At 42.4% G+C, this 24,970-nt stretch overlaps 1 protein-coding gene across 1 annotated transcript in view; it reads left to right on the top strand.

Moving 5' to 3' along the window:
- Window positions 1-19,426: 19,426 nt before the first annotated feature.
- ZDBF2 (zinc finger DBF-type containing 2) overlaps window positions 19,427-24,970 on the top strand; it is a 22,919-nt gene continuing 17,375 nt past the window's right edge. Inside the window, 1 exon segment of the mRNA XM_049772906.1 lies at window positions 19,427-19,492. Within this exon segment, the coding sequence (XP_049628863.1) occupies window positions 19,427-19,492 (66 nt within the window).

Below are 24,970 nucleotides of genomic sequence, written 5' to 3'. Positions count from 1 at the left end.
GCTAGAGAGCACTCTGGAGCAAGGGAAACCTGGGGCGGGACCTGGACCGGAATGGGAAAGGTTCCTGTGGGCTCTGATCTCTAGCGGTGGTGTTAGTTATGGGAGAGTATCCCGTGGTGATTAGAGCACAGGAGAGAGTCCTGCAGGGCAGAAATCTGACCAAGGGAATCTGAGTCTGGGGGCTGGTTCCCCTGTACTTTGAATTCTTGCCCAGCAGACAAATTGTGATCTCTGGCAACCCTGGGACTCACAGGAAATTATTAAATAATATACAGTGAATATAGTGAATTTGCTTCAGACATTTCCAAGGATTTTTGGTAGCTGCCATGTTAGCTGCCTCTTCATCTATTAAGATGAAGAGATGATAATAGATGAATAGAAAAGATAACAGATGATAAGTGAATAGATGAAAAGATAACAGATGAAGATGGGAAGAGATAATAAATGAAGAAATAATAGATGAAGATAATAGATAATAGATGAAGAAATGAGAAGATAATAGATGGACAGATGAGATAATAGATGAAGAAATGAAAAGAATTGGGTGAAAGATCTGCACATATTGTCAACTATAGGTAAGAATATTATATGAGAGCCGTGATCTAAGAAGAACGGTTGTGCTCATGTGAGGCATTCATATTACCGTAAACTAGTATAAAAATAATATTAGTTAAGGAACTATATTAGTCAAGTACAAACATTTGTATTTTGGGGGGCCACAATTAGGAGTACTCATTGGCTATGGTGAGAGTTCATTTCAAAGTGGTCCAGGGACCGTACCCAATTCCAAGCAAGCCTTCTTCTAGCCTTTGCGCTGCCTGCCCTCAGCAAGGTTTCCAACTTGCAGAACTGTGGTGAGGTTGGATCCCTAGGCCCACGGCGATCCACGGACTCACGGACTTGCGGTGATTCTGTCTCTGCAGACTTTCAGCATTTTCTACCGCTTACCCTTGGTTACTATTTATCTGCAGTTCTTGGGAATGCTCTGTCCTTGGACCTCTAGGATTGTTTTGCCTATTAATCTTCAGCGATGGTTCTCTGACTTAGCGATGGAGATTCTGTCCTCTGAACTAAGACAGCACACCCCAGCATTGTCTAGCTGCTCTTGGATAGGTGGATCTCCTCCTCACCCCTACTGAAGTGTCCCCATTGGAAATGACCCTCCGCTTATCCAGGACCCTTGAATCACGATCTGGTGTGTGGTCAGCCCCGCCTGAATAAGATGTCTCTGCCTTCATACCAGATTAAACCAGGCTGCTCCGAGGGCTCTGCAGGTGGAACTCAAAAGCGATGGAGCTTACTGCATTGTGTGCAGAAGACTGAGGTTCGAGTGTGTTGTTCCTTCTAGGCATCTTTTCTCCTCATAAAGTAGAAGAAAATCATGCAATCATAGGGAACTATATTATATTAAATATCTTACTTTTATAAGTAACTACATTACTTATAAATTTTTTTGTTTTAGGAATCCACACTTTTTTTTCTTTATTACTCATATCAGTAAAATCATTGTCTTTAGCTGGTTTATTTTACGAACCACGAAACCTTCTAAGTCCATCCACAATGAAGCACTTGACAGGTTTTCATCTTTATTTTTTAATAGCTCAGTTAATGTTTCATAGAAAAACAAAACATTTTTATTTGTCAGCTGATGGGCTGTTTCTAGTTCTTTTGGGGGGTGGTTTGGGCCATACCCAATGACACTCAGGTGTTACTCCTGGCTCTGTGCTCAGAAATCACTCCTGGCAGTCTGGGGGACCATATGGGATGCTGGGGATAGAACCCTGTTCTGTTCCAGGACAGCCTTGTGCAAGGCAAATGCCCTACCGCTGTGCTATTTCCCCCGTTTCTAGTTCTTACTAGTGTGAATATTGCTGTAATAAACATTTTGGCACGTATCTTATAGAATTAACATTTTGAATTTGGGGAGGTAAAAACCTAGAGGTGGTATATTTAACTGGGTAGTATGAAATTTGTTTGTCTTTTCTTCCTTTTTTGCCCCCTCCCCCGTACTCAGGGCTTACTTCTGGTTCTGCACTCAGGGATTATTCCTGGTAGTGGCATCCCATATGAGATGCCGGGGATTGAACCCAGGTCTGTTGCATGCAGGGAAAATGCTCTCTCCACTGTGCTATCATTCCAATTCCCAGGACATTTGTTTTTAATTTTTGAACCATCTCCAACTGCTTTCCATCATGACAGCATTAATGTACATTCCTCTCACCAGCAGCAGATAGGGGGCTTCCTCTCTCCACACCCTCTTCTTTCATTTTTGGCATAACCATCATCCTCAGGTGTAAGGTGATATCTCGATATGTTTTGGACCTTCTTTCCTCTAATAGTAAGAGATGAGAACACTTGTGGTTCTTGGACCACCTGTGCGTTCTCTTTGGAGAAGTATGTATTTGGAACTTCTCGTTTTAAAATTTATGAGTTTGTTTCTTTCCCTTGGTGAGGAATTTTTGTTGTTGTTGTTGTTGTTGTTGTTGTTGTTGTTGTTGTTGTTGTTTTGGCCACACCAGTAGTGTTCAAGTGTTACTGAGCTCTGCACTCAGGAATTACTATTGGTGAAACAGGAGATTTTATGGGATGCTGGGGGTAGAACCCAGATCTGTGGTCACATGATAGGCAAATGCCCTTCCCGCTGTGCTATTTACTCAGGCTCCCCTTTGTTTTTTGTTTTGTTTTGTCAGTTCTTTTATTAATCCTTATAGGAAATACGATGTGCAAGTAGTTTCTCCCTGCATTTTCACACACCCCCTTCCATTCTCTTTACTGTTACTGTTGCACTGTCTAGTGTTTGCACACTGGTTGTGATGTGCAGGCAACACATGGGCACTGCTGGAGATCAAGGTGCAGAAACATGAACTGAAGGTCTCACGGAGGCCAGTCACACTTCGGGACCCTTTTCCCCTTTCTTCAGCCCCTTATTTGTTAATATTTTTTGTTTTTGTGTCCTTTGCCACGGAGTGTCTTGAACACGGCTCTGAGGTTGATACTAAGCAGATCTGCTGTGTTTTATGGTCATGGTTTCTGGTTTTTCATTCAAATGTTTAATCTTTCTTAAGTTAATTTGTGTGTACTATGTGTTAGGTCATGGTTGAATCCTATTCTTTTACATACAGCTTGCCCTTGTTTCCCAATTTCATTTATTGTAAAGCGACTTTTCTGGCTCCATTAAAGAGAGACTCTAGCGGGCACCGAATCTTGACCCACATTTAATATAGATTGAAAGCCTCAGAAGCATCTTGAGCAAATTAGATACTGTGTGAGATATTTGTTGATAGGTGATTTGATTTTGTGTGCTGATGGGCTGACTTTGGGGCATTAAGCCTACAACTCCTAAATGATGGAGCCATCCAACAAAGAAAGGCAATAAAAGGCCATAATAAATAAGCCCTTGTTAATGTCTTAGTCAAAGTTTGAACGATAGAAATAGTGCTTGGGTCGACACAAACCCTTAGGAAATGATGGGAAATGATACCTGTAGCGGGGATTGAGTGGGCGTTCAATTGTTGTCATCAACAGTGGGGACATGTATTGTTGATTTTTTTTATTAAGGCTACAATAATAACCCCATATTGACGTGTGTTGCCTCTGGGGGAGGTCCCAAACATAATTTTTGAAGATTAGTAGGCCTTTGTGGGTCATTTGAAAGTTACTTAACTTGTTTATCAGGACGGAACAAAAAGAAAAATAGTGATAATGTTTGACTGTATGGGTTGGTATAAATCCAGTTCAAAGTTTCACCATATTAGAACAGTTTTTTAAAACAAATTAAATGACTGGAATAATAACATGGCAAGATATGAATTGAACTAGCCCTTAGCTGCTTAATTTTCACTTGAAGGGGAAGCAGGTTGTCATGCAGGTTAGAGTTCTGTGGTGGGGAATATTATGATTAGTCTGATAATTTCAGGCAAATTTTCTACTTCCCCCCACCCCGTTTTATTCTGAGAGTTGAGCGCAATTATTGGTAATGCCAGAGTGATATTGAAGGGAAAAACTTGTTTGGATATTAGCTTTAAACGCACGGGTGGGTGAGTTCCCAAGGAAAGGATCTCTGAGGGTAACTGACATGCGTTGTATGTGGGACCTGGGTTGGATCACTGGCATTGCATAGTCACTGAAGTATCACTGAATGCAAATGCTAAATTGGGGATCCTCTGTACAATGAGGTGAACATAAGACAAAACCAGTTTGGATGATGAGGAAAAGAGGAATGACAGGAAAGAAAGGGTATTTGGGGACCAACAATAACCAGTTAAATTTGTAGAACCGAGAGACACAGGTCTGGAAAAACTCCCTCTCGCTCTCTACCTCCCTTTCTCCTTCCTTTCTCTCTCCTTTCCCTCTCTCCCCCTCCCTATCCTTCTCTTCCTCTCTCTTTCTCCCTCTCCCTCTTCCTTCCTCTCTCTCTCTCTCTCTCTCTCTCCCTCTCCCTGTCACTCTTTTCTCTCTCTCCCTCTCCCTACCTCTCCCTCCTTCTCCCTCTCCTCCTCTCTCTTCTTTCCTCTCTCTCCTCCCTCTTCCTCCCTCTCTCCCTCTTACTCCTTTCTTCTTCCCCTTCTCCCTCTCCCCCCTCTCCCTCTCACTCCCTCTGTCTCTGTCTCTCTCTGTCTCTGTCTCTCTCAAAAATAAAAAAAAAAGAAAAAAATTTGTAGAACCACCAATGAAAAGTTAGATTTTCTTTTAACTGAAAAATACGATTGGACAGTGTATTGGTATATTGGATTGGATAGTTTGAGCAGTAATCTTTGAGATACTTATTTCTTCAGGATCCTATCCATAGCTTTTTGGGGGATAGGGGAATGGGTCATACCCGGAGGTACTTAGGACTCACTCCTGACTCTGTGCTCACAGATTACATTTTTTTTTTTTTTTTTGGTTTTTGGGTCACACCCGGCAGTGCTCAGGGGTTACTCCTGGCTGTCTGCTCAGAAATAGCTCCTGGCAGGCATGGGGGACCATATGGGACACCGGGATTCGAACCAACCATCCTTGGTCCTGGATCGGCTGCTTGCAAGGCAAACACTGCTGTGCTATCTCTCCGGGCCCAGAGATTACTTTTGATGGTGCGCTGAGATCAAACCTGAGTTGGCTGTGGGGAAAACAAATGGTTTGCTGCTGTCTTGTCTTTTTGGTTCCTGTAGAATTTTTGTGTTTACTTTTGCCCTTCAATTTCCTTTCTTTCCTCGTTGTCTAAAGGGATTCTTTTTACCTTTTTCAGGCAATGTTCAATATTTGTCTTTCACCGTGGTAATAGTTTATTTGGAGAGAGACTTGAAGATCAATTACTAAGACATTATGTTTCTGGTTACATTAGTGGTTTAATTTGTGGGGTTATAGAGATTGTCTTGTGGATAGGGTGAATTTCTTGTACATGGCCAATCTGGGTTTGGTCCCAGGCACCCCAAATGGCCCCCAAGCGCTGATAGTGATTGCTGCGCACAGAGTCAGGAGTAAGCTGAGTGCCCTCGGGTGTGATCTAGAATCAAATCCCAAAACATTTAAATTAAAAAAAAATATCTTTAAGCACCATGATTACAAACATGTTTTAAGTTGGATTTCATTACCCTAGCAGTCTGGGGGCAAAGGAGAGGGATGCTGGAAACTGGGGTGGAGGGAGGACAACACTGGTGGTGGGAATACCCCTGATTCAATGCCACTATGTACTGCAAATATTACTGTGAAAATTGTTATTCACGTTGGTCACAGGGGCTACTCCTGGCTCTATGCTCAGAAATCGCCCCACGCATGCTCAGGGGACCATATGTGATGCCGGGATTCGAACCACCATCCTTCTGCATGAAAGGCAAATGCCTTACTTCCATGCCATCTCTCCGGCCCCATCATTTACTTTTTAATGAGGTAAAACATCCAACCAGCAAATAGGTAAAGTTTGCATAATGAGCTCACCTGACCAGAAGAGATAGAGGGGCATAGTTATAGAAATGAGGGGGAAAAACGTCACTTCATAGTGATGTTAAAACTGAAGTCCTTTATGACTCCGGAAGGAGATGTCTGTAATCTCTGTACCCTTTCTCCTCAAGACATTAGTACATATTTAAGTAGCTCATGAATATTGGCATTATTGGAATGCTTGCTGGACCCCAAACGGTCATTTTTGTTTTCCTTCCTTTTTATTTATTTATTTATTTATTTATTTATTTATTTATTTATTTATTTATTTATTTATTTATTTATTTATTTATTTATGTTTTTTGGTTTTTGGGCTCAGGGGTTGCTCCTGGCTTGGGAGATCATATGAGACTCCGAGGATCTGATCGCTGTATGCAAGGCAAATAAATGCCCTATCACTGCACTTTCATTTCGGCCCCTTGTTTTTCTTCTTAAGAAAGAAATATGGGGGCCCAGAGAGATAGCACAGCGGCGTTTGCCTTGCAAGCAGCTGATCCAGGACCAAAGGTGGTTGGTTTGAATCCCGATGTCCCATATGGTCCCCCGTGCCTGCCAGAAACTATTTCTGAGCAGACAGCCAGGAGTAACCCCTGAGCACTGCCGGGTGTGGCCCAAAAACCAAAAGAAAAAAAAAAAAGAAAAGAAAGCAATATGGGGCCGGAGAGATAGTATGGAGGTAGGGCATTTGCCTTGCAAGCAGAAGGACAGTGGTTTGAATCCTGGCATCCCATATGGTCCCCTGAACCTGCCAGGAATGATTTCTGAGGTATGAGGTGTGACCCAAAAACCAAAAAGAAAAAAAACAAACAAACCAGAAAACAGAATATGGGGCTTAAGTGATAGCACAGCAGGTAGGGCGTTTGTCTTGCATACAGCTGATTTAGGACTGGCTCAGGATTGGAAAAAAATGACAATTTTTTTTTTGTTGTGGTTTTTGGGTCACACCCGGCAGTGCTCAGGGGAAACCTCTGGCTCCATGCTCAGAAATTGCTCCTGGCAGGCACGGGGACCACATGGGATGCCGGATTCGAACTGATGACCTTCTGCATGAAAGGCAAATGCCTTACCTCCATGCTATCTCTCTGGCCCCCGAAATGACAGATTTCAGACCTTCATCTTACAGGCAATTAAATCCTCCCTCCAAAGTACACATTGTCACTAGTTAGAAATGTGGCCTGAAACAACTAATATTTTGATGCAAAATGGTAGTGGTTCCCTAGGGGTTTTTTTTTTTTTTTGTTTTGTTTTGTTTTTGGTTTTTGGTTTTTTGGTTTTTGGGCCACACCCAGCGGTGCTCAGGGGTTACTCCTGGCTGTCTGCTCAGAAATAGCTCCTGGCAGGCACAGGGGACCATATGGGACACCGGGATTCGAACCAACCACCTTTGGTCCTGGATCGGCAAAGGCCACTGTGCTATTTCTCCGGAAGTTCCCTAGCTTTATACCATGTTGGGAAGAAAAGCCAAATAAAATAAAATGGAATGATTTATCATAATTTGTTCTGCTTTTACTTAATCCTTAATGAAAAGCACTCTTTCAATCTTAGCGATAAATGGTGATGTATTAAAAGTATGCACGAGTATAGGGAAATGCCAGTAAAATTGAAACTTCTCCACTTTCAGAATACAACTTTTCTAGACCCCCCCCTTTCTTTTTGGTTTTTGGGCCACACCCGGTCATGCTCAGGGGTTACTCCTGGCTGTGCACTCGGAAATCGCTCCTGGTTTAGGGGACCAAACGGGATGCAGGGATCAAACCGACGTTCGTCCTTGGTCAGCCACATGCAAAGGAATCTATCTCTGTGCCATTGCTCCGGTCCCTCTAGATTCCTTTTGAATCAGTAGTTGTGTTTCTAGTACAACATTGTCCTTCTGTCCCACTGAAAGTGTTGGTAACGCACTTATAGAAACAATAACGTTTATTTTTGTCCCAGTTAGATATAGGACTCCAAAATAGTTGGTGAGGGTTTGAATTTCTGAGATGCCTAACTGTTTTTGGGCAGCCCTGTTGTGCTCTTCTCAATGTTGAGGGATTCTCCCTTTGGTTCCAGGAAAATCTTTCTGAAAGGATAACTCTAGGAAGAGGAACTTTATTTTCATTTTTGATTTTTGGGCCACACTTGGTGGTGCTCAGAGGTTACCACTGGCTCTGCACTCAGGAGTCATTCCTGGTGGTGCTTAGGGGGCCATACGAGATGCCAGGGATTGAACCCTGATGCACGGCATAATGAACCACATTATCATCATGAACCACATGCAAGGCAACCGCACTATTGTACTGGTCTCAGCACATCGACACCGTCACCCGCCAAGTAAGTAGAGACCAGCTAGTAAAGTGCATCTTGATTTCAGAAATCTTTGTTGTTGTTTTGGCCATATCTCGGGGTTATTTCTGGCTCTGCACTCAGGAATCATTCCCTGTAGGCTCGGAGACCCATGGGATGCCGGAATCAACCTGGGTAGGCCATGTGCAAGGTGAGCATTTTCCCTGCTGTACCATCGCTCAGGCCCCTGATGTAGGAAATCTTAAGGTGTGAAAAAGAGTATTTTAGCATTGGAGACGTGCATGAGACCCTGGTTACTGGTTGGTTAAATGTAGAATGAGTGGGTTTGTTTTATTATCTTCACTTCCGAATTTGAAATATGGAGGGAGCTTGCCTTCAAAGAAATCAGGCCTCCTTTTTGGTGTGTTAAAAATTTTTTTTTAAAAGAAAGATTATAAACCCAACAGTTCCACCACCAGTGTCTTAAAAATGACACGAAGATATAGAGGGGAGGAAAAAAACAAGAGATGAGAAATACACAAAAAATGGAAATTATGGATACAAAGCAAGCAGTGGACACATTTATTATTATTATTATTATTTTACAGAGGGACCAAGCTTCAAGCTTAGGGGGTGAGGGGCGTGATGGTAATAAGCAGCAACTATATGCAGAGCAGCTTATCCTAGAATTACCTTATGTCGGAGATAAGCGCTGCAAATGGAGGCCCTCATGCTTTTGCTCATCACAGATAATGATGTGTTCAGTGGTAGGATCCTCGCGGGGCGGTGCCCCCATTACACGGCATGGGCTCTGCACCGCTCTCTCCTTAATGGGGAGCGCGGGATGTAATTGAACAAGTGGCTTTTGATTAATAAATATTCCGAGCCCCTCTGATAGGCAGCGGAGATCTTTTTTGAACAGTACGAAGCCTCCCCAAGGCCTGATGATTTTTTATTTTTATTTCCACCCCTTCATTTGTCAAAACCTGATCCCAAGAATTGATCCTAAGATTTCAGCAAGCACTAGCCACCGGGATGAAATAAAAGCGCGACACCTAGCCTCGCCATCGATGGGGGATCCCGAAACAGTGCTCCGGCACAAAGTAAGGGCTCATTAAAGGGCCACTGAGATCTGCTGCTGCTCCCTGTGTCAAAGCCAGGCGCAGGGGCGGTGGGTGTCGTTCGGAGGTGACTGGGAATTAAACTTTGAGGCGGAACAGCGTCTGGGTCTGGGTCTCGGGTCCTAAGAGTGGCCGCAATCACGGCCATTCATTTTGGACCGAGAACATTCGATTGCAGCGGCTGGGGAGCGGGAAGTGCGGACCCTGCGGAAAGCGCTCTCGGAGCGTCTCCGGGAAGGGCGCGAGAGGGAGCGGGGGAACGGGGGCTCTTGCGCCCCGGGGCGGGCGGGGAACGCGGGGGCGGCGGGCTCGCGCCACCTGCGTCAGCGGGGGCCCCAGTGCTCGCCCCAGCCTTGACGTCAAAGCTCCGGCAGGCCCGGCCAGACCGACTAGTGTCCCCGCCGCGGTCGCCTGCGCGGGCACAGTCGTGACTCGCGCGCGGCTGGGGTGTGCGGTGCGCTCTGGAGCCCCCCGCGCGCCCTGCCCTCCGGGGGGTCCCCCGCAGCCTCCCCGGGGAAAAAGGCTGGCACTTGGGGGGCTCGGGACGGCTTCAGCAGCCCGGGGGTCCCAGAAGGAGGACGCGCGCACCCCGCGGGTGGTCTCTGCTTTGCAGCGGAGCTCGGGATCATCTGGAGGCCTGGGCGAGGTGCGCCCCGCGCGGGGCGGAGCCGGGGGCGGTGCGGGGCGGCGCCAGGGGTGGGGCGAGCAGGACGAGCGCCCCGGGGGGCCCCCCGGATTTTTTATTTCCCCTCCCGCGCGCAGACACGGCTCGTCGGGCTCCGGCAGCCTCTCCTCCGGTCGTCTCTCCGGCTGCGTCTCTCCGCGGGTCCCCATCTGCGGAGGTAGCGCGCGGGCCCGGGGGCGCTTCTCCCGGGCTGAGGTGCCCGGGCTCCGGGCTCCGGACTCCGGGGGTCCTCGGCGCTGGGCAGCAGCGGGCTGAGGCACCGGCACCCGGTGGCTTTCGGAGTTGGGCTTCTGGGCTTTGTGCGCGCGGAGCCACCTGTGGCACCGCGGATCGCTGCCACCTGTCCGCGCGTCTCCTGCCCGGTGGCCCCGCTGCCCCGCGCCCCGGCCGACTGGTCCGCACCCTTAGGCCTTCGCGCGCGCCCGGAGAGGCGAATAGATCGCCAGCGGGGTGACACTGGCTTGTTTAAGATCTGATTCGATTGATTTGGATGCGGGGTGCTCGCGTTTATTTGAACGCGTCGCGTGCAACAGTTGGGTCGAGAAGCGGGTCGGATCGCGCGGTGCCCGGCTGTTGTTGGTTTCTTCTAGGAAGGCCCTTGGCAAGCTCGTGTTTCGGGGATTCCGGGTGCGCGTGGAAGAATTGGCTCAGCCGGCAGGAATCGGTTTCTCACGCAGCTCAGACTGGGGGGGGGGGGAGGAGAAAAAGAAAATGCGCGGGCTGCAATTGTATTGGATTTAAAAAATAACAGCAATGCTTTCTTTTCAGGGAAAAAATCACATAACTAATGATATGTATCATAAAATAATAATATATATGGAAGCGCGCAAGAAGCCGATCTTCCTCATCCTGCAGAGAGGAGGGGAAATACTTTGGGGTGTAGGTACATATCCGAGGGTCACCCCGCGGTACGCGCTTCTCAAGTTTTAGGGTTTGATCTCGGTAGGTTCAGGCTGGAACCGCACCTCTGGTATCCAAACTTGCGCGTATTTGGCATTTTGGGGATCCGCAGCCTGGAAAGCCAAAGATCGCGGCCCCGCTCCCCGCCTTTCCCGGGCCCGGGGCCGGTTGCCAGTTTTGGTAAAGAGACGTTCAGGATTGAGTCCAGCCTCCCTGCGGTAGCCAAGGCTTGGGACGTAAATGAGCCCACTTAGTGACTGCTCTGCAGGAGAGTGTCTGTGCCGAGGGATTCGAGGCCGCTGTTCCTTGCACTGGTCCTTTCCTCTCTGGAGTAGAGGTTATTAAGTGTGAAGTAGATATTAATTGCGCATTGAACCAGCACAATAGCCTGAAAATAACTCCAGTGTCATGGTGGATCTATAGGAACAGACAGAGTATGTTCTAACAGGACAAGGTGTGTGTGTGTGTGTGTGTGTGTGTGTGTGTGTGTGTGTGTGTGTGTAAGAGAGACATAGAGAGGGAAGAGGCAGAGACGGAGAGGAGAGGATAGGAGAGAGACAGACAGAGAGGGAGGGAGAGAAGAGAGAGGACAAGAGAGAGAGACAGAAGGAAAGAGAGGAGAGAGACCGAGATAGAGAAGAGAGAGAGGAAAGAGGAGAGGAGAGAGGGAGGGAGGGAGAGAGGAAAGAGACAGAGATAGAGAAGAGAGAGGACAGGAGAGACAGATAGGGAAAGAGAGAAGAGTCAGAGATAGAGGGAGACAGAGGGAGGGAGAGAGGAAAGAGAAAAGAGAAAACAGGAGAGAGATAGATAGGGAAAGAGAGGAGAGACAGAGGAGATAGACCGGAGAGATAGAGGAGAGAGATAGAGAGGAAAAAGTGAGAGAAATAGAGGCAGGAAAAGAGGAGAGGAAAGAGAGACAGAGGGAGGGAAAGAGAGAAGAGAGGACAGGAGAGAGACAGATAGGGAAAGAAGAGAGACAGAGATAGAGGGAGACAGAGAGGGAGGGAAGAGGAAAGAGAAAAGAGAGAAAACAGGAGAGAGATAGGGAAAGAGAGGAGAGACAGGAGATAGACAGGAGAGATAGAGGATAGAGATAGAGAGGAAAGAGTGAGAGAGAGGCAGGGAAGGAGAAAGGAGAGGAAAGACAGAGAGAGGGAGGGAAAAAGGAAAGAGACAGAGGAGTGGACAGGAGAGACAGAAGGAAAGAGAGGAGAGAAAGAGAAGAGAGATAGAGAGGAAAAAGTGAGAGACAGAGGGAAAGAGAGGAGAGGATAGAGACAGAGGGAGGGAGGAAAGAGAGATAGAGAAGAGAGAAGACAGGAGAGAGACAGAGATAGGTAGATAGGAGAGATAGAGAAGGGAAAGAGAGGAGAGACAGGAGAGAAAGTGAAAGGAGAGATAAGGAAAGGAGAGAGAGGGAGGAGAGAGATAGACACAGAGTAGAGAGACAGGGGAGTGGAGAGGAGAGAGACAGAAAGAGGGGAAAGAGGAGAAGGAAATAAAGAAAAGAGGAGAGAGACAAGGAGAGAGAGGAGAGGAAGAGAAAGTGAGACAGAGGGAAAGAGATATAGAGAGAAAGAGGAGGAGAGAGAGGAGAGACAGGGAAAGAGAGGAGACAGGAGATAAGAGTGAGAGAAGAGAGACAGAGGGAAGGAAAAAGAGACAGACGGAGTAGGAAGGAGAGAGAAAGAGATAGAGAGAGGAGAGAAAGAGTGAGAGACAAGAAAGAGGAGAGAGACTGAGAGACAGAAAGGGAAGGAGAGAGACAGAGGAGAGACAGGAGAGTGAGAGAAAGAGCAAGAAAGAGAGAGTTGAGCAATCTGATAAATAAATGCGCTTGGACTTTCATCATTCAGGTTCCTGTTAGCTTTCTTAGACCAAGAATATTTTTTAAACCTCTTTTCCTTGGGACTCTGTGGCCGTTTCCAGTAGCACATTAGCTCGATAGTGGCTATTTTCATCTAGCACTTAGACCATCACTGAGAACCAGAGAGGAAGCATGTCCCAGTGGCCCCAGGTGAGGGGCTGCAAGTGCTCCAGCTGACAGAGGGTCCGAATCCAGCCTGGTACTGGGGACTGGCCTGGCTGGGACCTTTGCTGACTGCTTCTCCTGCAGCTCCTTTTTCTGACTGGTGAAGGAAGACCCGAGTGTGCCCGATAAAGCTGCTTGATGTTCAGTTGGACGCAGCGTATGCTGGCTTGTCTCCCCACTAAAGTGCTCCCTCAGAGTTAGCTATAATTTCTTGTGGTGTTAGGGGAGGGTGGCAAGCGCAGAAACGTTTGGCGTTGAACACTAGCTAATAATATGCAAAATTTTCTGCTTAAAATTCAAAAAACATTGAATTATCAGGTCACTGCCACTTGCTGAAATGCAGCATGTATGGCGCCAATATGTCCGTGGACTGTTATTCTCTGTTCGCGGACTGATTTCACGTTTATTGCTAGATTGGGAACTTAAATGATTTCATTGGGTAAATTAATTGCCCTTTTATTGTCTTTTCTTATTTAACATTTAGTTGCTATTTCTAACCAGGCAATTGAAAAATGCTTCCCAAAGGGATTCGGGGGTTTTGTTGGCTTTTTCGTTCCTCTGCACACGGCAGTTCATTCATTCTGCGCATTTCTACAGCATGCCCCCCCCCCCCCATGCAGCAGCAGGTAGGCATCTGGGTCACAGACAGGGAAGATACAGTTCTAAGAAGAAAACTGTGTACTTCTTGGTTTTGAGAGAGTCGTGCAAAAAATATCTTAGGTGCTCCAGCAATCTCTTCAGTGCCTCAGACCAGTTTAGTGCAGTTTTAAATGGTACATAAAATAGCTGCGTGAAAGTAAGCACAGTCACCTTTAAAAAATTGTGTTGTGGGCCCGGAGAGATAGCACAGTGGTGTTTGCCTTGCAAGCAGCCGATCCAGGACCAAAGGTGGTTGGTTCGAATCCCGGTGTCCCATATGGTCCCCTGTGCCTGCCAGGAGCTATTTCTGAGCAGACAGCCAGGAGTAACCCCTGAGCACCGCTGGGTGTGGCCCAAAAACAAACAAACAAAAAAATAATAATAAAATAATAATAATAATAATAATAAATTGTGTTGTTATTCTGGTGAAAAAATTAAAGTCTTTGGCCTCTACGAGTGATGTGAAAGTACCTAGTTGGTTCTGAAAACAATAAATGATTGGGAAAATATTTTTAAAACATTAACTGAAATATACTGTTCTCAGTATGGAAATGTCTTTTAATTTCTTGTTATGTTTTAGAGACGCTCCAGTGGAATTTTGCCGAGAGTAAATTATGATACGGCTACTGAGAACAGGAGGATGAAATATGACTTGGAATCTTATTCTTCTGGCTCTAAAAAGCTTCTGTGGAACACAAGAGCCTGACTTGACATTATAACAATCTATGCTTTAAAACATTTTCAATTGGATATCAGGATTTTGTGTGTGTTTATAGTTTTTTTTAAATACAAACTCACCAACTACAGAGTCTTGTTAGATTAAAAGGACTTTTATCTTTCCCTGATAAAAATGAAATGACGTTTAATCCTTAAACATTCCCTTTAGGAATTACATCTAACATTTCCACGGAGTGTTCCTCATGTATATGCTCAAACAGGGCCGTGTAAAACAGCTTGTTAAATAATATCTTTCAATTTTTGGTACAAACATGTTTAGAACCGGAGACATGTATGCCTCATTAATTTTATAATCAGTTGTTTTTCTTTTATGATAAAACAATAGAGGCCATTTAACATAAAAATTAATTTGCTTACTTCATTTGCACACACAAGCCAATTAGAGACTTTGGCAAGGAGTGAATTCTTCAGTATTCTAGAAATAATGTGGAACACTTAATATTGCTTCCTCTGTGCAAAAGCACCTTTAGTAGGAAATAATAATTTTTTTCAAAATTTCCTTAAAACACTATATTTTATTGCTTTCCACGAGATCTCTCTGTTGTCCTAAAGATAGGGTATAAATTCTTTATAGTTTGCTTTCAAAACTCGGACATTATTTTCTGAAGTTATTTCCTCCTAAATTCTCAAATTCTAAATTCTCTTCAATTCTCAAATTCACAATTCAAATTCTCAAATTCTAACTTCTCTAAATTCTCTTCAGCTGAATTAGTCCATTTATTATCTCAAACCAGACCTTGCGCCTCCTTATTTATTTATTTGTTTGTTTATTTTTGGCATATTTGCTTCTTGTCCTGACCTTTGTGTAAATGGATCTTACCCATTTTCCAAGCTAGCTTGGAACAAAAGCAACATCTATGTGACACCCAGGTTTCTTCAGCTGAAGCTGAAGATCACATTAAAACTCATTATTTGTGGTTAGACATTTTAAGATACCATCAGCTTTTGGGGAGGGGGATTTGACTTTATATTTCAATTTTATTTAAAATTCTTTGAGGGCAAGGAATCTTTTCTAAAACTTCTACACTTTAAGGCTCTAATGAAAACCTGTTTATTCCAGGAAATGTCACTGACTCTTTGTTTTGTTTTGAGTTGGGGGCCTTCGGCGATGCTCTGAGCTAACTCCCGGGCTCTTCTATTGCTCCTGGAATCAATACTGGTGGTGCCGGCAATCGCGCTCCCAGCCACACTTTCTCTGATCCCCAGTCCCTGGTGGTTGATTATCTTGTTTAAATAGCAAACCTCTCTAAGGATCAACACTTTGCCCATAATAATGTGGAATAATAAAAAAGGAAGGTTTTGATAATTTAGCTTCACTGCAAATTGATAGACGAGAATGAATTGGCAGTATTTTTTTTCCATGAATACTAACTTGGGAGTTAAGCATTGAATGCTAATCCAGGATCCAGATTTCCTTTTATACAAATACTTTTTAAAAGAAATTGTTCCTTCGGGTCTGATAGCATGGTTGTTCCTAATCTTATCATAGACAGTTTTGTATTATGTATATGTATATGTATATGTATATATATATATATATATATATTTTTTTTTTTTTTATCACCACTGTCTTTGGAACTCAGAAATTGGGACATTCCCTGATGGCTTAAGTGGGGTATTACAGTTATTCTCTTTCACGACATTTTAGAAAATCATGCAGGACTGGGGAGTCATTGTGGGAAATGCTCTGGGTATTGAAATGAATATTGGAAACATATCTGTGCTCTCTCTCAAACATATGTATGATTTTGGGGGCCAATAATAAACAAGAGGTCTTATATATTTTTTTCTTTAATTGCTTTTTACAGAGATGCCTGCCGGGAGTAATACAACTGACAACCTACCTGCCCCTTTCTTGCTTAAGGTAAATGACTTGTTACTTAATAAGAATACAGGTAGAATTTAAAGTTTTTACAAAAGACCCACACAAGCTTAGACAATACTCTTAATCCCAGATCCCAAAGAAATAATTCTAAGAGTAACAAAATTGCTTGTGGAAAGAAGATATATATTATGGTTCTACCTACATCAGAGTAATCTTGGAAATTTATGTATATTTCTATATTATTAATATATTTATACACAAAAATTTTATGTGCCTGGTCCCCTGCCAGGAAATTTTGTGTCAGTACATAGTTAAGGTAGGTCCTAACACTTGAGGATTAAATGCACCGGAGCTAAGTGCTCTGTCACAGAGTTACAGCTCTGTGAATTACAGTGCTTGTGAATTTTTAAAATGCAAACAGAACTTCCTATTCACTGTCGCTTATTCTTACTGTGGCATGTATGGAACAGTAGAGGAAAGGGAAGTGACAGGTCAGTTGAAGGATAAAACCTTATTGCCAGGGATATGCAGGTGTGTATGTGATGTCAGATTTTGACTTTAATTTTGCCTTTCATTCAAGGGATGTTTAAAGTTTTTTGTTTCTTTTTTTTTGTTTTTGTTTTTTTGTTTTTTGGATTTTGGGCCACACCCGGTGACGCCTAGGGGTTACTCCTGGCTATGCACGCAGAAATTGCTCCTGGATTGGGGGACCATATGGGATGCCGTCTGTCCTGGACCCTACCACCTTGCCATTGCTCCATCCCCTAAGTTTAATTTTAAATAAAAACTCAGAAGTTTGTTATTTTATGATTTTTAAAAGTGAGGTTTAAGCTTAGTTAGGTTTAAATTCTAAGGTGCTGGGCCCAGAGAGATAGCACAGTGGCGTTTGCCTTGCAAGCAGCTGATCCAGGACCAAAGGTGGTTGGTTCAAATCCCAGTGTCCCATATGGTCCCCTGTGCCTGCCAGGAGCTATTTCTGAGCAAACAGCCAAGAGTGACCCCTGAGCACTTGCCGGGTGTGGCCCAAAAACAAAAACAAAAAACAAAACAAAAAAAACACCTAAATTCTAAGGTCCTTTTAGTATAAAATTTGCAATTTGTTTTTGTTTGTTTTCTTTTGGGGCAACACCTGGCTATACTCCTGGCTATGCGCTCAGAAATTCCTCCTGGTTCTGGGGACCATATGGGATGCTGGGGACGAACCCAGGTTCATCCTGGGTCAGCCATGTGCAAGGCAAACGCCCTACTGCTGTGCTATTGCTCTGGCCCTGCAATATTTTGTATTAAAGCTTTGCAATAAAAAACATTCTTTTATTTTATAGCTTTCGATTCATAAAGAAATGGGAAAAAGGACAACTTTTCAGCAGCTAATTTCTTTCTTTTGAGGATGCTCAGGTTAACTACTGGTTCTGTGCTCAGGGAACTACCTTTCTAGCCCCGTAGGTAATTTCTTATTTTTTTCTATTTCAGAGGCTGATTTAATTGACTAGTTTTCCTCATGATTGGGGGAAGTTAGAAGATGTTCAAAGTTTCTTGTCACAAATAGTAAAAGTAAGTGAACATAATGATAGTATTTTGAGTTAATGAAAATTTTTCTGTTGCCATATGATTGGTTTTAAATTGATGGTTTCATTTTTTTAAAGTTATTTTAATCAGCAGTTTTTTTGTTACAGGACAATCTTAATCAGAAATACATGTAATGCCTTATAGGAGTATTATCTTGTATTTATTTCCAATAAATAAGGTATTTAATAAAAAAGATTGATTAATTTATTCATAAAAATTTTATTTTTATTTAAATGGAACCTGAAGAAATAATATTATATAAAACATATAGATTTTGTACCAGTGAATACATTGCATATCAAAATCAACAGCAAGCAGAAATATGAATTCAAAGTTCTATCTCAGCTCTGCAAAATCAGAAATTTAGGGAATATTTTGACATACAGCCTGCCTTGGAAACCACTGCAGTATGTAATATTAAAGAAATTTTATTTTAGGGGATAGAAACTTGGAAACTATTAATTTTATTATTACATTTCTTTGTTTTGGGACCACCACACCCAGTGGTGCTCCGGGTTTACTCCTGGCTATGCTCTCAGGAATCCCTCCTGGACGGCTTAGGGGACTTTATGGTAAATGAACCCTGGCTGGCCATGTGCAAGGCAAACACCCTACCAGATGTACAGTTTCTTGATCCCTATAATTATTATTATTTGGTAGAGAAATCTTACTCTGCTTGTTGGACACAATTCCTCACAATTACTTGATTTATATCAATATCAGAAGAGAGTTTTTGAAAATTAAATTATCTTCAGCAACTTAGTTAGCTAACTTATTTTTAAAATCTGCCCCTTAGTGGACTGAGCAGAAAATACATCTGCTATGTTTATATTGATGAGTAAGTGATTAGAAGTTGTTTTTTTTTTTTTTTTTTTTTTTTTTTTTTTTGGTTTTTGGGCCATACCTGACGGTGCTCAGGGGTTACTCCTGGCTGTCTGCTCAGAAATAGCTCCTGGCAGGCATGGGGGACCATATGGGACACCGGGATTCGAACCAACCACCTTTAGTCCTGGATCGGCTGCTTGCAAGGCAAACGCTGCTGTGCTATCTCTCCGGGCCCGTGATTAGAGTTTTATATACTACAGTACAGAACTTTTTTTTCTACAAAAACATATGAGAACATTAATTTTATTAGAGCTAATATAGTAGATGCAGTAATAACTTAGAAATAATAATAATTTATCTTTACAAATTGGGTACTGTATTATGTTATTTAATACTAAATCAATCCTAATAAGTGATCAGAAAGTAATTAATGACAAATTCAGTCATCTAGTCTCCAAAAGCTGTCAGCAAGTTCCTTTGTAGAAGACATGACAATTTGGTTTTTTTTTTTTTTTGTTTTTTTTTTGGTTTTTGGGCCACACCTGGCGGTGCTCAGGGGTTACTCCTGGCTGTCTGCTCAGAAATAGCTCCTGGCAGGCACAGGGGACCATATGGGACACCGGGATTTGAACCAACCACCTTTGGTTCTGGATCAGCTGCTTGCAAGGCAAACACCATTGTGCTATCTCCCCGGGCCCAAGACATGACAATTTTACTTCCCACCCTCTCTGAAAAATTTCGTAACTCATCGCAGCCTAATTTATTTTTATAATGATTACAAACAAGAGTGGGTCGAAATAACTTCTTGCTCTCTGATGTTTTCATTGTTGCTTCCTCATGGTCGTAAGAAATTCCTGTGATTTTTTTTTTTTTTTTTTTACTTTTTCTTGGTTTCAGTTGGAGTATTCAAGATGCCGAACAAGAACAAAAATGGCTACTGCAGCTATTGCTGTGTGCACTACAGGAACATGAACCAGGTGAGTGGTCCCCATAACACTGAGGACTGAGTTGTGACTTTAGCTTTTTTTTTTTTTTTTTTTTTTTTGTCCACAGCTGGCCATGCTCAAAGCTCTGTGCTCTGGGGTTACTCTGAGTGATGTTTCAATGGCTATATATTATATTATATTATATTATATTATATTATATTATATTATATTATATTATATTATATTATATTATATTATATTATATTGTACTATATTACTGGGTAGAGGTTGAAGTTGACCCTTAGCGAAGCCCTAGTTTCCTAAAATTTCTCCAAAGTCCTCACTTCCTTCACTTATTCGTTATCAATCACTGAACAGAACACATAGGATGCACTAGTGGGATGCTTCAGACTGTGGATGTGACATTGAACATTGACATTGACTCCTGGATTCCTCAAGTAGAGGATTAGAAAGTGGGTCAAGTGGATCAAGTTTACCTTGCATGATATGGACCCAGGTTCAACTCTTGGACCCAATATAGTCCCCTGAAATCCTACCAGAGGTGATCTCTGAATGCAGAGCTTGGAGTAAGCCCTGAGCACAGTTGGGTAGCCCCCATTCTCCCCAAAAGACAAAAGTTTACAGGAGAAAGAAACTAGTCACATAAATTTAGTACAAAATGTGCCAGATTGTGATAAATATCATAAGAAAAATTAAACAGGGAAGGGAGTGAAGTCATAGGTAGGATGAGAGGTAAAGCTAAGGAAGTTCAATGTTCCTAGAGATTTGAATGAAGTACTGGCAGGATGGACGTGGGGGTGGAGAGGCTCTCTGACTTCCAAAGAAATATGGAAGTTAATCCAACTGGGATGGGGTGAATTCAGAAAATCAACTTGTGGAAGGCTGGATGAGAAAGATAAGATAAGGAAATTTAGGGGATACAAATCAAAGACATTTTCACAGCTTGAATGTACCTTACAGTTGCATTTATTTGTTGTCACCAAGATTGTCCAAATTCAGGGTCACTTTGGTTCATACCTATGTTTTTCTCCACAAGGTGTTTTTATTGAGGGGTGGGGGGAGCACCAGCGGTGGCCAGGAGTTTCTCCTTGTTCTGTGCTCAGAAATTACTTCTAGCAGGTTTTGGGAACCATATGGGATGTCAGAGATCGGATCCAAATTAGTCACATGCAAGGCAAATGCCCTACCCGACCCCTCCACTAGGTGTTTTTTAACTCTTCTATTTGTCTTTGATTCACTTCAAGGTAGTTCTGTGTAGGTTGTGATTTGAATAATTTCTAAAAAATTGTCTACAAGGACAGTCATATAGTGGATTAGAATTTTACCTTGTGATTTGAAGGGGACACATTTCAATATACAATAATTCCATGTATTGATTTTCAGAAGTGTAAGTCAGTTTTCCACTTCTGGGACAAAGTCCACTTGGCCAGGGAATATAACATTTTTATATGTTTCTGGGTTTGGTTTACAAATATTTTGTTGTGCATTCCTGAATCCCTCTACATGAGGCATATTTTAAAATTTTCTTATTTTATTTTAGGCAATGTAATTTATAATACTGTTAATGGCAGGGTCTTATGCATAATGCATATGGATGTATATGAATATAAATATCCACATTGGAAATATCCACATTGGAAGTGCTTAGGGTTTAGTCTTGGCTCTGCATTTAGGGATCATTCCTAGTAAGGACTGGAGCAATTTCTAGGATTGAACCTGCATTTATCACATGTAAGGCAAGTGCCTTGCCCACTATACTATTTCTCTGGCCCTTTAAGGTTTTATGGGGGTAGCTTTCTTATGATATGTTTTTCTGGATTCGGAATCAGATGATATTGATTCAATTGAGTAGAGCAGTGAGATTGGACACACATACACACTGTCTTCACATATTTATATACTTATATTTTTGGTATCAATTATGGAACCCAAGACAGTCTGCCATTGAATTATATGCCTTGCCCAATATATTGTTAACACATTAAGTGAAAATAAATTTGATTCTTATATAAAACCATACTAGAGAGCTTAGTCTGGGAAATAAAGACAAAAGAATAAATAAAAATGACAGAGCAATAGCACTGTGAGGAGGGCTTTTGCCTTGCATGGAGCTTATCTGGGTTCTATCTCTGACATCCCATATAGTCCCTGAACCCATCAGAAGTGATTCCTGAGTGCAGAGTCAGGAGTAACCCCTGAACACTGTTTGGTGCAACCCAAAACTCAAGAAAAATAATGAAAAAGGTTAGATGAGAAAAACTTATTTTTGCAAAGCATGATTATGAACATAGAAAATCCAGAGTATATCTGGGTAAATTTAGACTTGATAATTTTTTTTTTTTTTTTGCTTTTTCGGGTCACACCCAGCAGCGCTCAGAGGTTACTCCTGGCTCTATGCTCAGAAATGGCCCCCAGCAGACTTGGGGGACCATATGGGATGCCGGGATTCGAACCACCATCCTTCTGCATGCAAGGCAAACACACTACCTCCATGGTATCTCTCTGGCCCCAGACTTGATAAATTTGATTAGAAGAACTTATTGAGGCAACAGAAGAAGAAATTATATTTTATATAGAAACACCATACAACATAAGAAATTTAAGAAAACTAGAGAGGAATTAAAGTGCTTATCTTGCATATGACTAATTTGGTTTTAATCCCAGGAATCATATATGGGGATCCTAAGCATCTTCAACAGTGACCTGAACGCAGAGCCAGAATGGCCCTGAGTGCCATCTAGGGTGTGTGGACCCCCCAAAACACACACACACAGGAGATTTAAAATATTATAGAACCTATAATATGCCATGCATATGTGGGGCTCTGGGCTCAATCTCTGGTATCAGAGATAGACTTCTGGTTGAGAAACATGAAGGCTGTCATCACTGGTACCACCACAATCACCATCACAGTATCAACAGCAAAGAGATATTTATAACTGCATCAAAAAACCAACTAACATCTGGGGCCAAAGTGATAGTACAGTGGGTAAAGCACTTTCCTTGCACAAAGCTGACCCGGATTCGGTTCCTGGCATCCTGTATGGTACACTGAGCACATCAGTAGTAATTCCCAAGTGTGGAGCCAAGAAACACCTGAACCCTGCTGAAAACAAAACCAAAATCTGTAACATGTAAGGAGTAAGTAGAATAATATATGTGTAAGATCTTTATACAGAAGTCTATTAACATGAAAGAAAGTAAAGAAGATTAAATAATGTCTATAAACATATACCATGTTTATAGACAGGAAAAATATCAATATTTCAGACATGTAATGTCTGTCCAAACTGTTATAGTCAGTAGAATTCCAATTAGGATCCAGTAACATTTATTTTTTTCCAGTAAAATTTATTAAAATAATCTAAGCTAATTCACAGATTACATGTAGATATGCATGTGAAGGCTAAGAAGACTCAGAATAATTTTCATGAAGGATGGTTATTTTACTAGACAGACTCTCAAAGCTTACTATTAAATTATAGTCATTAGAAAGTGTCTACAGTTAGAAAGGTCATGAGAAGGAACAAAAAACTTTAGCAACAGACACGTATCAGAATATTTGATTTGTGGTAAGGGTAGCACTGAGGAGTATTGAGAACAGTATTTTTAAAATAAATGATACTGGATGAGTTAGATATCAATGTATTGACAGAGAAAAAAGTTGCTAAATAATTCTGGATAGAAAAGGTGGGGTCTAACTAGGTTGTTAGTATGAACATGGTGGTTAAAGCAATAACAATTTTAAGAATAGAAGGAAGAGCATCTTTCTTACTTTGAGAGAGGGAGCTGTTTTAAATTTGTGAAGAAAATATCAATAAATTGGATTGTAATAAATTAAACAATGCAAAATTATTAAGAACATGAAAATGTAGTTAAATGTAGTTAAATCCGTATTTATGCAACAATAAAACTTTTTTCTTTGCTTTTTGTTCACACCCAGTGGCCCAGTGATGCTCAGGACTTACTCCTGACTTTGTACTCAGGAATCACAATATGATCTAGGGATCATATTGGGTGCCAGGGATCAAACCTGTGTTGGCTGAATGCAAGGCTAGCACCTTGACTCACAGTACTAATTCTCTGGTCTCAAATTTTAAAAAGTTAAATTCATTTAAAGAACTGTGATTTACAAAGTTATTGATATTTGAGTTTTAGGTATCTATTTCAACACCATTCCCACCTCTACTGTCAATTCCCATCACAGTGCTCCCATATGCTTTCATTCCCCCACCCTGCCAACTGCCTGCCACCTTGACATCTACATTACAAATCAAACTTTTGGGGGGCTGAGTTTGTTTTTTTTTCACACAGTATTCAGGTGTTATTCCTAGCTCTGCATTCCTGGAGGAGCCTGGGGGACCTTATGGTATGCCAGGGATCGAAGCCAGGTTGGCCATGTGCAAAGCAGTTGCCTGACCTGCTTGCTGTATGTACTATCATTCTGGCCCTACAGACTTTATTTTTAACACACACACACACACACACACACACACACACACACACACACACACACACACACACACACAAATGTCAGGAGTGTTAGATCTATTTCTTAGAAAAAGTGTCATGAGTATCCGTGTAGAGACCACGTTGAATCTGTATTATGCTTTGGGAAGTATTGCCATTTTGTTTATTAATCCTCTGAATCTATGATCAGAGATGTGTCTCCATTGCCTCTTTCTTAAAGTAATTGTTCTCTTTCTTAAAGTAATATTTTGTAGTTTTGTTTGTATAGGTTTCCATATCTAATTAAGTTGGGCCTGGGGTCCTTAATTTTCTGAGGAACTTTTAAAATTTGAAATCAGTTTTGTTAGATCTGAAATGGCTCTCCTCACCTTTATTTAGATTTTTTTTTATTCTCCTATATTATTGTTTTCCTGCCTGGAGGAAAATATTTTTTAAAAATTAATTAATTAATTAACTTTTGAGCTTGTACTTATCATGACAGTTCAGATATGTCTTTTGTAGACAGCACAGATTGACTTTATTTGTCTGAATCATTTGTTAGGGCTTACTCCTGCCGTTGCACTCAGGGATCACTCCTGTTGCACTTGGGACTATTGGGGCTCGAACCCAGGTTGGCTGCTTAGTAGGCAAATACCTTCCCTGCTATACTATTGCTCAGCCCCCCACTGTCACTTTGGCACCTTCATCAGAGAGGCCAGAGAGCTTTGGTCTTTTTGTCTTCACTTACTGAAGCTGCCTCTTCATTGTACCTGGTGAGAGGATCTGGTTTTGTGCAGGCCTGGGTGGCAATCAAAGGCTCATGTCTACCTCATCTCCACAGAACAGTGCTGAGTTTGTGCTACACCCCAACTGCTGATGGGAACTTGTCACGAGCAGAATGTGCCAGTTGTGCCTCTCTCAGGACCAGACGGCAGGTGCTGCTTTCCAGCATTGGCAACCGGCGGGGGGAGCTCTTGATAGGAATCTGCTAGCCTTTGGGTGTTAGTGTCTATGATAGAACCGTAGTCTTTGATCCTACAAAGCATTCTCTTTCAGACC

The sequence above is a fragment of the Suncus etruscus genome, chromosome 5 (assembly GCF_024139225.1).
Source record: "Suncus etruscus isolate mSunEtr1 chromosome 5, mSunEtr1.pri.cur, whole genome shotgun sequence".
Classification (NCBI taxonomy): Eukaryota; Metazoa; Chordata; class Mammalia; order Eulipotyphla; family Soricidae; genus Suncus; species Suncus etruscus.
The sequence above is the reverse complement of the archived record's forward strand: the minus strand, read 5'-3'. Positions and strand labels throughout refer to the sequence as shown.